Source organism: Poeciliopsis prolifica, unplaced genomic scaffold (assembly GCF_027474105.1).
Source record: "Poeciliopsis prolifica strain line A6 unplaced genomic scaffold, Auburn_PproV2 SCAFFOLD136, whole genome shotgun sequence".
NCBI lineage: Eukaryota > Metazoa > Chordata > Actinopteri > Cyprinodontiformes > Poeciliidae > Poeciliopsis > Poeciliopsis prolifica.
Window position 1 is genome coordinate 554,787 of NW_026562511.1, and position 16,455 is coordinate 571,241.

At 42.1% G+C, this 16,455-nt stretch overlaps 1 protein-coding gene and 1 pseudogene across 1 annotated transcript; both read left to right on the forward strand.

The window, feature by feature from the left end:
- Nucleotides 1–139: 139 nt before the first annotated feature.
- Nucleotides 140–9,139, forward strand: LOC129355497 (protein NLRC3-like; annotated as a pseudogene).
- A 617-nt stretch (nt 9,140–9,756) lies between these two features.
- Nucleotides 9,757–13,983, forward strand: LOC129355501 (checkpoint protein HUS1-like). Its single transcript, XM_055025103.1, is given in 9 exon segments — nt 9,757–9,863; nt 10,446–10,573; nt 11,500–11,653; nt 11,656–11,675; nt 11,932–12,039; nt 12,162–12,236; nt 12,828–12,927; nt 13,160–13,294; nt 13,557–13,983. Coding segments are annotated over 9 exon segments (855 nt in total). The 5' UTR covers nt 9,757–9,811; the 3' UTR covers nt 13,640–13,983.
- Nucleotides 13,984–16,455: the final 2,472 nt, after the last annotated feature.

Genomic DNA, 16,455 nt, shown 5'->3' on the forward strand with positions numbered 1-16,455 from the left:
ACCAGGTGCCAGCAGTTTTGAAGCACACATCATCAACGTTCTGACTCAGCTTCTGGTGCCTGGTTTTGGGTAGACCTGGATGAACATCTTTAGCTTCAGTAGAAACTATTTTAAGGGAGAAATGTCTTCACAGAGGGAGGAAGAGGAGCAGCGTTGGTGAGGAAGAGCAGCCGTCCTGCTGTGCTTTGTGTCAGGAGGTTCTGATGGATCCGGTCTCCACCAGCTGTGGACACTGGTTCTGCAGACACTGCATCAGGTCCTACTGGGACCAGTCTGCTCCATCTGGACCCTCCTCCTGCCCCCAGTGTGGAAAAAGACCCAGAACAGCAGCTGGACTGCTGACAGCCAATCAGAGCAGCTGTGCTCCAGGTGAGACTGAACTCCTCCAATCAGAGCTTCCTTCTGTCGTCTGTTGAGCCTGTTTTTAAAACATCTTTATGTGATCAGTTATTTCAGCTAACTGTGTATTTCAGCTTCTAAATGTAATATATGCATATGACCCAGAAACTTATGGTTTTGCTCTGCAGTGGGTCTATTTTCAGCACTTTGTTGACAATGCATTGAAAGTGAACATCTTAAAGCTCATGTTCATAATGATGTATGAAGAAAAACAACCTGCTGCTCTGCTGTTGTTACAAAAAGTACAGGGTCTCAGTCTGAATGGCAGAAAACTTTATTTACTTTGACAAAATATTACAGTTTACAAGATATATATATAGATTTGTATATGAAACGTAATTCTAACAATGACACTCAATTCCTAATGTTGTACATTATTTTGTTCCAACTTAGTCACACAAAATCATGGTTTCAAAATCTTTTCTTCTGTGTTTCAGCAGATGTTGGTCTGCTAGAGGTTTTGGTAAAACTGTATGAAAGCACATATTGTGACATTATGGAAGCTTATTGTACATTAAAGTTAAGGGCAGATCAACAAAATATTGGTGTCTATGACCTTTTGGTGGCAACATTTTTGGGCAATTTTTTGCTGCAGTGTACCTGCAGCATGTAATAATTGCAACACTCATGTCATTTCCAGCCTAATTGTTCTATAAACACATTCAGTTCAGTCTTTGATTGAGAAACAAGATGTTTCAGATACTTTTGTTCCAGCTAAATCACACTATGTCCTGTTTTTTTCTATAAATATGTTTTCTTCTTTATTTCAGCAGATGTTGTTCTGCAGCAGGTTCTTCAGGAACATAAGATCAGTCTGAGGCAGAGATGTGAATGTGTGGCTGAAGGAAGTGATGAAACAGGAAGTAGAACCCTCCTCAACAGGATCTACACTGATCTCTACATCACAGAGGGACAAGTGAAGAGGTTAATACCCAGCATGAGGTGAAGCAGCTGGAGAGAGCTGCCAAGATCCAGAACCTCCATGACTCTCCAATCAGGTGCCATGACATCTTTAAAACCTTCCCTGACCAACATGGAGCCATCAGAGTGGTTCTGACCAACGGCGTCGCTGGTGTTGGAAAAACCTTCTCAGTGCAGAAGTTCACTCTGGACTGGGCAGAGGGCTTGGAGAACCAAGATGTCAGTGTGGTGGCTCTGCTTTCGTTCAGGGAGCTGAACTTGATCAGAGATCAGCAGCACAGTCTTCTCTCCCTGCTCCATGTTTTCCATCCAACACTCCAGAAGCTCCCAGCAGAGCAGCTGGCTGGCTGCAAACTCCTCTTCATCTTTGATGGCCTGGATGAAAGCAGACTTTCACTGGACTTCAGCAGCAGTCAGCTGGTTTCTGACGTCACACAGAAATCATCAGTCAACGTTCTGCTGACAAACCTCATCAAGGGGAACCTGCTTCCCTCGGCTCTCATCTGGATAACTTCCAGACCTGCAGCGGCCAATCAGATCCCTCCTTCATGTGTTACCAGGGCGACAGAGGTACGAGGCTTCAGCGACACCCAGAAGGAGGAGTACTTCAGGAAGAGGTTCAGTGATGAAGAGCTGTCCAGCAGAATCATCTCCCACATCAAGACCTCCAGGAGCCTCCACATCATGTGTGGAATCCCAGTCTTCTGCTGGATCACTGCTACAGTTCTGGAGAACATGGTGACCTCAGAGCAGAGAGGAGAGCTACCCAAGACCATGACTGACATGTACTCACACTTCCTGCTGGTCCAGACAAAGAGGAAGAACAACAAGTACCATGGAGGACATGAGACAAGTCCACAGGAGCTGATGGAGGCTGACAGGGAAGTTCTTCTGAAGCTGGGGAGGCTGGCGTTTGAACATCTGGAGAAAGGAAACATCATGTTCTACCAAGAAGACCTGGAGCAGTGTGGTCTGGAGGTCACAGAGGCCTCAGTGTACTCAGGAGTTTGTACAGAGATCTTCAAAAGAGAGAATCTGATCTTCCAGAAACCAGTCTACTGCTTTGTTCATCTGAGCATTCAGGAGTTTCTGGCTGCAGTCTACATGTTCCACTGTTTCACCACCAAGAAAACAGAGGTGATGGAGAAGTTCTTGAAGAAAGATATTACCAACTTGAAAATAAAGGTGAGAAAGAACTTGCTGCAGCAAAAAAACTGTGAAAAATCTCTAGAGCACTTTATGAAAAAAGTAATGAAGAAATCCCTCAGCAGTAAAAATGGTCACCTGGACCTGTTTGTTCGTTTCCTTCATGGCCTCATTCTGGAGTCCAACCAGAGACTGTTAGGAGGCCTTCTGGGTCAGACAGAGAACAGTCCAGAAACCATCCAGAGAATCATCAACAATCTGAAGGAGATGAACACTGATAGAATCTCTCCTGAAAGATGCATCAACATTTTCCACTGTCTGATGGAGATGAAGGATCTCTCAGTTTATCGAGAGATCCAACAGTTTCTGAAATCAGAGAACAGATCAAAGAAGAAGCTTTCAGAGACTGAATGTTCAGCTCTGGCCTTCATGCTGCAGATGTCAGAGGAGGTTCTGGATGAATTCGACCTGAAGAAATACATCACATCAGAGAATGGGCGACTCAGACTGATTCCAGCCGTGGGAAACTGTAAAAAGGCTCGGTGAGTCCAAATGTCGTTATTGGGTAAATGCTGATTCAGCACTATTGTCCGAATGTTTATTCTTGATTAGTTGCGTTGGTGCTGAATGTTTATGCCGATAACTTCCTGCTTGATACTTTGTACTATTTCAACCAATCAAATATCTTTGCGCTGAGTTCAGACCTGCTGTAGTTTCTGTTACTCAGAGAAGTTTCTCATTGGTTCCTGCCATAGCAGTGCACAGAAATTTCAGGAGCTGCTGGTTCATCATAAACCTGGCCAACAAAATAATACTTGCTAACTTTTTCATAATTTATTTAATGTTTATAGAAATGACAAGTGGACCGAACTTATAGTGTTTTTCCAGTCATTTTGACCACTAAAAGCACTTTACACTAGAGTCACATTCATCCATTTGCACTCACAAACACATTTACACGCCAGTAGGCAATTTGAGGTTAAGTGCCTTGCCCACAGGCACATCAACATGTGGCAGGAGGAAGCTGGAATTGAACCTACAACCTTCCGATTGCAAGACGACTACTCCACCATAAAGCCACAGTCGCCCCAGAACAAACAATACAATCGCTCTGCAAGCGGCCGAAATGGGTTTCGTCCGTTGGGTGGCTGGGCTCGGTCATCCGGGAGCGGCTCAGAGTCGAGCCGCTGCTCCTCCACATCGAGAGGAGCCAGCTGAGGTGTTCATAGCATCATCGTTGCTATGATGCCTGACAGCAGCTTTCGTATTGGGAAGAGACAAGTTATTGATTGATAGTTGGATAGAATAGTTGTTTTCTGATCCAGAGTTTTTTGCCGTCACTCACCATTCAGGCGGGTCCCATTCCTCAACAGTTGTTGACTTGTACTTCTCGGCATTCATGCAGTGAACTAAACTTCTTCAGGCAGCAGAAACTGTTCAAGCCTGGTGCTGTCCACTTTTTCCTACCAAGATATTCTAATAATATGTCATAAAATGTTTTGGTTTTGGTTCAAATATTTAAATCTGTGTTACTAGATGAAGCATCACAGTCAGTGTGAGGATTAGTTTTTTTCTGTGTTTATTTTGGTTACTGAGTCTCTGTTGTCCTGGTTGCTCCTGTTTCTCCTGGTTGTTTCCTTGTGTATTTAAACCCAGCTGTGTTCCAGCTGCTACTTCAGCCCATCTGTGCTGCCTGGATTATTGTACTGTATCACCATTAAATTAATCATTTCTCATCACTGCATCTACCTCACCACTCTACAACTGCTGTTCATGACTATCACTGCATCATATTTCAGATTTTTTGGTTTCAGTTAAATGAATTTTCTCCTTTTGATTTGTTCACAGTTCAGTTTTGACCTTCATTCTGTTAGTTTCATCTCATGTCTTTTCTTTCTGCAGACTGAGGGACTGCAGTTTGTCGGAGTTCGGCTGTGCCTCTCTGGTCTCGGTTCTGAAATCCAACTCTTCACATCTGATCGAACTTGACTTGAGCTACAACAAAGAGCTGAAAGATGCAGGAGTGAAGAAAGTCTGCGGTTTTCTTCAGACTCCCTTCTGTAAGCTGCAGAGATTAAAGTAAGACGCCAAGGTTTATTTGACTTTTGATATGACAAAGTTTTGTTTGAATTACAAACATTTATTTTAAGTCGTTAATAAAATAACAGTATAATGCTGCAAATGACAATGGACACAGTGGATCTCATTATCTGGCTGACAGAACATTGAAGAGTTAAAGAGGCTTTGGAGCAAATGCATCCTTTTAGAGTTCCCTGATTTAACAACTTTAGCTACTGCTTGTACTTCCATGCTGCAGAGTCTGGATTCAGTCTCCAGATCCATATAAAAACCCTGAACTAATTAATTACACATGAATGGGTAACGCATGTCCATAGTTTAAGTGTGAGTCACATGTATCCATGTAAAGGGTCGTGGATTCTCTATTCAGCTTGTTAAATATTACTCAATGAAAATTAAATGCAGTTGAATTGAATCATTTTCATCTTTAAAAACAATGGATAAAAGATTGATTTTTCAAACTGGATTAACAGCAAAAACACTCTAACAACCTCAGGGTGGGGCGCTCTCATCCACTGGTGGTTTGTGTCTTATTATTAGATCTATTGAATCAATTGGATCTGGAGTCGCTTCAAACCAGATGAAAACATGCTGATACTGCATTTTCTTTTTGGTGAGATTTCAAGAATTCACTCAAAATTCACATCACAGTTGGATGGAAACGTAGGCAGAGAGGAAAACTTTCCTTAAAACCTTCAGCAGGAGCTGGAAGCTCTTTGTAGTCGCCTGCCATTCACACACAAACTGATGCGCCATATTTCTCTGTTAAAGAAAAGTACAATAATGAATTTCTCTGTCAGAGTTTGGATATGAAAGTAGATTTTTAAAGTACTGCTGTACGCCAGTATTAATATGTTCTATTTCTGCGTGTTTCAAGTCTATTTACATTTTTGTAATTTATTTGCTGATATTTCCTTTGAACACATATGCTGACCTCAGTTGACTTTTGCTCTTTATCCAGATTGATGAGCTGCAGTTTGTCAGAGATCAGCTGTTCTCATCTGGCCTCAGCTCTGAAGTCCAACCCGTCCCATCTGACAGAACTGGACCTGAGACAGAACAACCTGAAAGATGCTGGAGTGAAGGATCTTTGTCGGTTTCTACAGAATCCTCAATGCAAGCTACAGATATTGAAGTAAATTAGAATGTTTCAGTGTTTGCTATTTGAAAAGTCTGTTGATAGGTAAAAGTCTGTGTCCTGCCAACCACAGACAGACATATGGTTGATATTCTACTGATCCACAATCGGGTCCAATTAATGTTTCTTCCTGTATTACACTTTCTCCATGATTTATAAAATGACCAGGAAACCTGAAACAATGAGTTGAACGTCAGTGTTGGGCTGCAGATTTAACTTCAACGAATCCAGTGACTTTAGACCTGGCAATGGGAGAAATTCCTATTCCCAGCAACATTTCCAGCAAGTTTTCAGACTGAAGCTGAAAATTGCCTGAAAATAAGACGAGTGGAAAATATACCTAGTAGTCCATCCCATGGTAGACACTAGTAGTAAATTAGGATATATAATCACTGAATGATGAGTTAAGAGCTGAAGTCAGCAGGTCTTTATTGAAGCACCAACATGTTGGCATTAATATTCATGAGACTCTTTAACTGATTCTGTTGGTTGGTTAACCTGAAACCTGCTGGTTCAGCTCACATCTTTTATTCTTTTCTCAGACTAGAGCTGCAAGTTGTCTAAAAGTAGTTGTGCTTCTTTGGCCTCGGCTCTGAAGTCCAACCCGTCCCATCTGACTGAACTGGACCCTGAGAGGAAACGACCTGAAGGAGTCAAATGTTCAGCAGCTGAAGGATCTTGTAAAGACTGTGAGGTCAGTGTATGAGAGAAGTGAGGTCAGTGTATGAGAGAAGTGAGGTCAGTGTATGAGAGAAGTGAGGTCAGTGCATGAGAGAAGTGAGGTCAGTGCATGAGAGAAGTGAGGTCAGTGTATGAGAGAAGTGAGGTCAGTGCATGAGAAGTGAGGTCAGTGTATGAGAGAAGTGAGGTCAGTGCATGAGAGAAGTGAGGTCAGTGTATGAGAGAAGTGAGGTCAGTGTATGAGAGAAGTGAGGTCAGTGCATGAGAGAAGTGAGGTCAGTGTATGAGAGAAGTGAGGTCAGTGTATGAGAGAAGTGAGGTCAGTGCATGAGAGAAATGAGGTCAGTGTATGAGAGAAGTGAGGTCAGTGTATGAGAGAAGTGAGGTCAGTGCATGAGAGAAATGAGGTCAGTGTATGAGAGAAGTGAGGTCAGTGTATGAGAGAAGTGAGGTCAGTGTATGAGAGAAGTGAGGTCAGTGTATGAGAGAAGTGAGGTCAGTGTATGAGAGAAGTGAGTCAGTGCATGAGAGAAGTGAGGTCAGTGTATGAGAAGTGAGGTCAGTGTATGAGAGAAGTGAGGTCAGTGCATGAGAGAAGTGAGGTCAGTGTATGAGAGAAGTGAGGTCAGTGTATGAGAGAAGTGAGGTCAGTGCATGAGAGAAATGAGGTCAGTGTATGAGAGAAGTGAGGTCAGTGTATGAGAGAAGTGAGGTCAGTGCATGAGAGAAATGAGGTCAGTGTATGAGAGAAGTGAGGTCAGTGTATGAGAGAAGTGAGGTCAGTGTATGAGAGAAGTGAGGTCAGTGTATGAGAGAAGTGAGGTCAGTGCATGAGAGAAGTGAGGTCAGTGTATGAGAGAAGTGAGGTCAGTGTATGAGAGAAGTGAGGTCAGTGCATGAGAGAAATGAGGTCAGTGTATGAGAGAAGTGAGGTCAGTGTATGAGAGAAGTGAGGTCAGTGCATGAGAGAAATGAGGTCAGTGTATGAGAGAAATTAGGTCAGTGTATGAGAGAAGTGAGGTCAGTGTATGAGAGAAGTGAGGTCAGTGCATGAGAGAAATGAGGTCAGTGTATGAGAGAAGTGAGGTCAGTGCATGAGAGAAGTGAGGTCAGTGCATGAGAGAAGTGAGGTCAGTGTATGAGAGAAGTGAGGTCAGTGTATGAGAGAAGTGAGGTCAGTGCATGAGAGAAGTGAGGTCAGTGTATGAGAGAAGTGAGGTCAGTGTATGAGAGAAGTGAGGTCAGTGCATGAGAGAAATGAGGTCAGTGTATGAGAGAAGTGAGGTCAGTGTATGAGAGAAGTGAGGTCAGTGCATGAGAGAAATGAGGTCAGTGTATGAGAGAAATTAGGTCAGTGTATGAGAGAAGTGAGGTCAGTGTATGAGAGAAGTGAGGTCAGTGCATGAGAGAATGAGGTCAGTGTATGAGAGAAGTGAGGTCAGTGTATGAGAGAAGTGAGGTCAGTGCATGAGAGAAGTGAGGTCAGTGATACTCTCGCTCAGCTTAAAGTAAAAGTAGCTTGGTTAAAAGTTCTGAAGTGCTTATTTTAGAAAAAACTTAAGTATTTAAAAGTATTAGCTTAAAATACAGAAGTACTCAAAAGAACTAATGAGATTTTCTAATATCAGTAGTTTGTTGTATTGTTTTTTTCACAGGTCCTTATTACTATTAAAATGCAATAAACGCAATATTTTGTTTTTTGTTCATCTTCTCAAAAAGAATAATGAAAACAGGAGAAACGTTTTTGTCCCCACAAACAGGAACACTGGTAATGATGCCAGACTTAGTAGAAAAGATAAAAAACAAGTGATCAGGTTGATGTTGGTCACAGCTCTGAGATCAGTCTGACTGCAGCCTGGAAACCACTGGCTCTGATTTCACAAACCATCATTCATTTAGTCAGCAGCTGCTCTTTCTGCCCAAGTCCACTCCTCCCATCTGGACATGTGTCCTCCTGTCCTCAGTCTCATCCAGATGTGTTCAGGGACAGCCTCCATGTTGGACAGTCAGCTGATGTTCCAGCAGCAGATGAGATGTTCATCAGCAGCAGTTTGTGTCTAAATGCAGCAGCAGCAGCTGCAGCAGTGAAGCCTTCAGACTCTCAGCAGTTTGTTTCCACTGTGGACTTGAGTGGAACCTGCAGAGGAAGCAGACTGGATGCTGAAAGTGTGTGTAGGTGTGTGAGCTTGGAGCTCAGTGTGTTCACTGCAACACGTTAAGATGAGAGCTGAAAGGAAGCTGCTCTGATCAGGACTGAAGGCCCTGCTGCTGTTTCTACTGGATGTGCTGCGTCACTGACTGCTGCTGGAGAGAAGCTGGAAACTCACTGATCTGATCTGTGCGTCTTGCTTCTCTCTGCAGGTGGAGGACACCATCTTTGTAATGTCTCTGTTTCCTGCTGATCCTCAGAAGCTGCAGCAGTTTGAGCCTAGAGACTCTAATTTGATCATGATGACCTTTGACCTGAAAGATTTTCACCATGTTTATTTTCTCATGGAGCAGCATTGAAGACTTCAGGACTCTCTGCAGTTTGTTTCCACTGTGGACTTTAATTTCTGATATCGTTTCTTTTCTTTGGATCGATGAAAATGAAACTTTACTCTGTTTAGAGACTTTTTACATTTTTATCTGAATTTGATTAAACTGGAAAGTTTTTTTTTCTATTTAATTTTCATTCTGTAACCAAGAAAAATAAAATAAAGCTCAACTCAAAAATTTTCTTATTGATGCAGATTTTGGATTAACATGTATTTTTACTTTTCCCATTTGTAAAATGTGAAAATATTTTAGATGTTTTCTGCAAATGTTTCATATGAAATTGTCATTTTATCAGCTGCTGCAAACAGCTCTGTGAGTTAATGAGGATTTCTTCAGTAAGACAATGAAACCTTTTGATTTTAAATGAAATATTATTTTATTCTTCATAAAAATTTGAATCTAAAACTTAGTGAAGATAAAGTTTTATTTGCTCCAGCATCTCTCTTTTGTGACAAACAGTTTTTGGAGCAGGTCTAGAAAGTGATTTTGATGATAAATTATAATGACAATGAATAATGATAACATAGAAACAAAATATTATTTCTCAATGAATTAAGTATCAAATAGTTTGTCAGTTGGGAAAACAAAGTCATTAGTATAACTTTCATTTTGGAAGGGCCTAAATTTGTCTGTTTTTTCTGTTACATCATTTAAATGTATTTTATAGCAGCTTTTGAAAACATTTATTCTAATGAATTAAAGTGTTGTTGATATTCACCATTAAAAGATGTGAAAATAGCTTCAGATTATTCACCAACTGCTCAATGTTCATGATCTTCTGTCAGGAGGAACCTTTGACAGAGAAGCCGCTGTTTCCGTCGAACCGTATTTAGGAACGGACCAAACAGCCTGGCTCCCGAATTTAAACTGAGTTCAAATCCCTCAGAAACTTTTTATTTTCAGGTTGAAATGAAGTTTCGGGGGAAAATCACCGACATCGCTTGTTTGAACCACTTCACCAGTGAGTCCCTTTAAACTGTTAGCATGTTAGCTTGTTGAGATGCTAATGCGTTAGCTTGTTAGTGTGATCAAATGTGAGGAAATGTTCACTTTAGGTGACTAACAGCTCCCAGTTTATCCTCTAAAATATTTGTTCAGCTAGAAAAACTGTCTTCCAGTTATTAACTGTAATTATTAACTAATAATAGATTAAGTTTATCAATCAGTTTAAGTTCAGTTGTTTTAATGAAACTCACAGTTTTTCAGTCTGTTGTTGGTTCGTAAACCTTAAAAAATAAAACTATTATTTAGTTCAACAGCAGAGGTTTTGTGTGCATTTAATCTGTGAGATAATTCCAGAATCTTCCCACATAAATACTGAAATCCTCCAGGTTTCAGCATTTAGTCTGATCCTGAGACCAGGTTTCAGCATTTAGACTGATCCTGAGACCAGGTTTCAGCATTTAGCCTGATCTGAGACCAGGTTTCAGCATTTAGCCTGATCCTGAGACCAGGTCTCAGCATTTAGCCTGATCCCGAGACCAGGTTTCATCATTTAGCCTGATCCTGAACCAGCTGTGTCTAAAGCTGCTCCTCTGTCCAGGAGTGGTCACCACCATCTCCAAGCTCACCAAGACCTGCGTCCTGCGGCTGACCCCGGACCACCTGTTCTTCATCGTGCCGGGGAAAGTCACCAACGGAGGAGTCGGCATGTGGTGTCAGCTGCTGCAGGTCCGACGGTTTCATCCCGGATCATCTGCAGGGTCACAAACTGCAGCTTTGGCCTTTAGTCTGGAGGAACCTGCAGCTTTTCCATCTGATGCTGCAGGAGAATCTGAAAATCCCTGATTCTTTTAACATGCAATACGTTTCATCTGACTCTGTAATTACATTCTAGATTTCTAAAAATACAATTTGATTTGTTACAACTAGATTTACATTCCCAGGAATGGTAATTTAAAATATCTGTGTTTACATTCTGACTCGTAAGAATAATTCAAGATAAGTTCAATTATGTCTGGGATTATAATCCCAGATTACTAATTTATTTGTGACTTATTATTTGATTTCACAATATCTGCAATTTAATTTTCTCTACTATTTAAAAATACAAAAAGTGAGACACCTGGAACTTTCTTTATAACTAGTCATAGTTTAATTGTGAATACTTGAAATAGGTGATATAGTCAGTAATTCATTGTAGATATAAACTTAGTGGGAAATCTGACCTCATTTCTACTAATCAGAATGTAATGAGAGAAATATTAAATCTGTAATTTTGTAGTAAAATTATTCACCAACTGATCAGAGATATCTTCTGTCACTAATACGTCTTATCAGAAACCAGTTTCAGATATCTGTGTTGAAACTGATTTTATGTGAAAACGGCTTGCCGTACAGGAGAGACAGAAATAAAATCAGATTCTGAGTCCAACCAGGCAACTGCAGAACTTTGAGCTGAACACAACCAGATGATCTGAGTCTGGAAAGTTCTGTTAGAAACAGCTGGGTCAGATGCTTTCATCAGAGGTCAGAGGTCAAACCTAAACAGCAAAGCTATAAAAATGATCAGAAACTGAGTGAAAACCTCAGACAGACCTTTAGAGCCTGAAGCTGCTGACCGAGACGTTTTAGTGACCGGTTCTGTTCTCCTGCAGGCCAACTTCTTCCAGGAGTACCAGATGGAGGGCGTGACCTCTGAGGTCCAAGAGATCTGCCTGGAGGTGAGTCCAGAACCCTGGAGCCGGGCCCTGAAGACGGTCCAATCCGCCAAGTCGGTGAAGCTGAAGCTGACCAGGAAGCACTGCGCCTGTCTACCGTCGCTGCTGAGCTGGTGAGAGAACTCTGGTTCTGTTCTGATCATCTCTGAGCTTTTAGAGCCCGCTACGAACCAGAACCAGAACCAGAACCTGAACCAGAACCTGACTGGCAGAGGTTCTGTGATGCTGCGGGCCAAAGGCTGGGTCAGACCCGACTGGGTCAGAACTTAGTTCACTCTTCTCTAACTGATGAATCGTTTCTTCAGAGTGAATGAAGTTCAGTGGTTTATCTGATGACCTCTGACCCCTGACCTCCATGTGTCCCGCCAGCCCACCCTGTCCAGCGTCGGCAGAGTCGTCACTCACGACGTTCCTGTTGACGTGATTCCTCGAAGGCTCTGGCAGGAATTCCAGGAAGCCGGCGTTCCGGACTTTGATGTGAGGATCTTGTGGGTCGTTTTTCAATCCCAGCGTTTCCTCTTCATCTTCATCTTCCTCTCCTTCTTCTTCTTCTCTGGCGAAGTCGTCTCGTCTTCATCCCTCCTGCTGTTTCTCTCCAGGTGAGCGTCTACCTTCCTCCTCTGAAGATGATGAAGAGTGTGGTGGACAGGATGAAGAACCTCTCTAACTTCCTGGTAGGACTCCCAGCTCTGACTGGTCCAGGTCCAGTTAGAGCCCGGTTCTGTTCAGCTGTCAGAACCTCAAACTGCCACCAGATGGCGCCGCAGCATCAGAGCCTCAGTCTGGTTCTGTTTCATATTCGTCTCCTTGACGACGTCCCAGTAAAACCAGTAGCTGCTGCTTCATGTGTTATTATGGTCTGGATCAGTGGAGCTTGTGTCCATGGAAACAAGACACAACCTGTTGCTTTAACGGCTTTTTTCTAACAGATCATCAGATCAGCAGTTCAGTTCAAAGCAGCCAAAGAAAAACTTCAGGAAAAATTGAGAAAAAGAGAAAAACTGAGTTTTAAGATCTTGAGTTTGATGATCATCATTTCCTGATGATCCAACATGGAGGCGACACGTTTCAGGAGTTTCTTTCATTTCGTTCTGCAGCTTTAATATTTGGACCAAACCTGGAAAAGGTAACTCTGGTTCCTCTTGTTTTGTCTTTGAGGCTCGTTTTGTTCCAGAGATTGATCCGATCCTCATCGGAGGTTTGATGCTCTGGAATCTTCTCCTTCAGACAAAACAAACGTTTCAGGAAAGTTTGTGTGTTTTCAGGTGATGGAGGCCAACCTGAACGGAGACATGAACCTGAAGATCCAGACCGACCTGGTTTCTGTCACCACTCACTTCAAAGACCTGGGGAACCCGGCATGGGGTAAAACATCCAGAACCTATTGGACCAGAACCTATTGGACCAGAACCTGTTGGTCCAGAACCTGCTGGTCCAGAACCTATTGGACCAGAACCTGTTGGTCCAGAACCAAAGTCTCAGCTGTTGGTTCATAAAAGGAGCAAAAGGACAGAATGTGACATCTCCTCTCCAGACTGAAGTCCTGGTTCTGGTTCTGGTTTCTTCAGACTGACTGAACGTCCCCGTGTCTCTGCAGGCGAGGACTCCTCCCAGGACGGAGGTCCGTCTCAGAGCAGAGACCCAGAGGTCATGGCAGAGGTCACGGTGGACATCAGGAAGCTGCAGCAGTTCCTCGTGGGTCAGCAGGTCAACCCCAGCAAGGCCCTGTGCAGTGAGTCCCGCCGCCGATTCTGAGTTCATCCAGAACCACAGCTCCTGTCACGCAGTCCGGTCCAACAGAACCGGGTGCTTTGGGCTTCCAAACCTGCAGGTCCAAAACAGTCCAGAAACAAGCATCTGTGTTGCTGATGATGTTTTGCCTCCTGGAGGACGGTTCTGTTGGACCCGGACAGCCGGGCTCAGCATTGGTCCGTTTCAGGTCCACAGCGGTTCTTCTGCAGCAGCGGTAAAGTGTCCCTGTGTTGTCTCCTCAGATATTGTCCATCAGAACGTGGTCCACCTCGTCCTGCTCCATGAAGACGTTTCTCTGCAGTATTTCATCCCTGCTGTGGCCTGATCCTCTGGTTCTGGTTCTGGTCGGGTTCACTGGGAGCTGGAGCGTTCTTTCTCTACTGGACCCGGAGGAGCAGATTCAGAACCGCCATCCAGACTTTCTAAAGACTTTACCTGCTGAACTGAGCGGCTGCATGAAATGTTTTATATTCATCAGAGATGAAGGATTCAGTGTCTGAATCGCTTCTATTAAAGATTTTAAATCTGCTGGATCCAAAAGCCTCCATGTGATTCTGTTCTGGCCCGTGATGGACCGGACCCGTCCATGTTCTCCTCCACCCTTCCACCTGACGGAGCCTCAAATCCAAGACAATGAGACGTGAATCAAGATTCTGTTTTTGGACTTAATAAGGATTAAATACAAAAGTTTTATTATCAAAATGATTAAAACTGAAGATTACATTTTTGAGAAACTTGTTTTATTTTTCTGTTCATTTCCTCTGGTTTCTGCAGCCAACAGCCAATGAAACACAAGAAGAAAGAAAGTAGTGGGGGAGGGGCGTTATCACACAACTTGTCATAAAAAAGATAAATATGTATTAGTTTTATTTCTTGGTTTTTCCTTTCCTCCAGGTCAGTAGGTGGCGGTATTGCACCTGTGCAGTTGATCTGCAAACCGCCATTTCACACCATCAGAAGAAGAAGAAAAAGTTCGTTTTTTTGCTGGACTCATCCAGTTTCCCTCCATGCGGACCTCAGTCTGTCTGCAGACTCTTTATCTGGATCATCACTGCTGCTGCAGAAACTGAAGCTCAGAGAAAATGTGAGTTTAAAACAGCGAAACTCACACAGCAGAATCACCAGCTAGTTTCACTGCTTACACCAATAATTACTCTGGTTTCAACCTGCAGCTGATGATCAGAAATGTTACTGATAGGAAACAGTTTGTCAGCAGCTGGAAGGGAAGTTAGCATGCTAGGCTAACTGTGGTTCTTTGGTTTGTCTGATAAACTGATGTAAAGTTTATCATTTGGTTCTGATGAAGATCTGAGGCTCCAGCTGTTTGGTCTGAACTCAGAACCAACATGGCGCCTTCAGAACCTCAGATGGGTCAGCATGTTATAACTAGCATGTTAGCATCAATCAAACAGGAAGGAAACATTTCAATATATTTTATCAGTCAGCATTTAGATTGAATCTGCAGCAGCTGATTTGATTTCTGATTAAATATAAAGTTCATAAAAGTTTGGATCATGTAGCAAATCAACTGATTAATCAGTTGATAATCAAATTTATTGATTTTCATTTGTTGTCATTTTAATCTGTTGATAGACATATGCTTCTCTAGCAAATGTTGATACATTTTTAAAAACTTTATGTTGAACAGAATGACTGGCCAACATCTAAATATGCACCAAACATTTATCCAGTTTGGTGCATCCAGCCTGATGTTGAAAACAATAAAATAAACCTCATTATATAAATAAATCTAAGAATGTTTTTGGCCCTAAAATTTTGTTTCCCCTACAATTTAAATGTCAAAAGGTCAAAAGGTCACAATCATCCTCAGCTGACTTACTACACAACTTGTCTAAGTTTTGCACTTTTCTTGTTTGACCCGTTAATAATAAACCTTCATCACAAATTATATAACGTTCCATAAGCCTGACTGCTTTCTCCACAGAGACTTTACTTCAGGACTGATCACATTAAATTAACTTAAGCATCTCTGCTAAGTCTTTTATTTGTAGGTTATCCAATACCTGATGGGAAAGGTGCTGGTGTTGCTGCCATATTTTCAATATATCAATATATAGTCAATATATATTAATTACTTTGCTGCTCCTGCAGTAATTAATGTTTAAGATTTAAAACTAGTTTTTCAATTGAATGCAATGACCCTTTATTTAATGGGACAATAGATTTTGTTTTTGTTTCTGTTGATTTTAATATACATGTTGATATTAACTCTGACACGTTTTCATTGTGATTTTATGACTTATTAACGTTTGACTTTGGACGGCTCATTGCTGACCAGATCTTGTCCAGGTTCTCTTCCTGCTGTGTCAAAGTTCACTCTTGGTGTTTGTGTGTCTCACATGCTTTGTTGATATTGGGATCAATTGGCTTCACAAATATAAGACGCCATACTTGTTCCTTCTTTCTTAGCGGCATGGGAACAACTGCTAAGTATGCAAATCCTGAACATTATGACGTTTATAGCTTTAGCTAATTTGCGATGCACATCCTCAGATATGTCTCTAAGATCATAACATACTGCCAACATTCACAGCCAGATATTCTAACTCCTCAATCAACCTGCAAACAAAACTTTTCATTTTGGATTAAAGATTTAAGAAACTGTAAAGAAACTTTCTGTTTCTTTGTCTCTGTAGAAAATCAGAGCTGGAATGAAGTGAAACCTCAGAACTTTCAAAAATACATCAACATTAAAGATCCGATGAGGAAATCTGTTTCCTCTGCAAGATCTTCAGAATGCAACAGAGTAGTCACTCTGAGGTGAAACCATGCAGCTGTGAGAAGTGTGGACAAGAGTTCATCTCTTCCACAGACCTAAAGAAACATGAGCAGATCCACAGTGGGAATGAGTCACACAGCTGTCATGACTGTGGAAAAAGCTTCCGCACAGAAAAACAAGTCAAAGCCCACAGTGTTGTCCACACTGGAGAAAGACCTTTTAGTTGTGACCAGTGTGGAAAGACGTTCAGCCATAAATCAAGCATTTATCTCCACAAGCAAACCCACTCAGGAGAGCCAGAGAAACAGTTCACCTGTGATCAGTGTGGAAAGACTTTTAGAAATTCTTTAAACCTGAATGCACATAAACGCCGACACAGTAAACCACGACGATACTCTTGC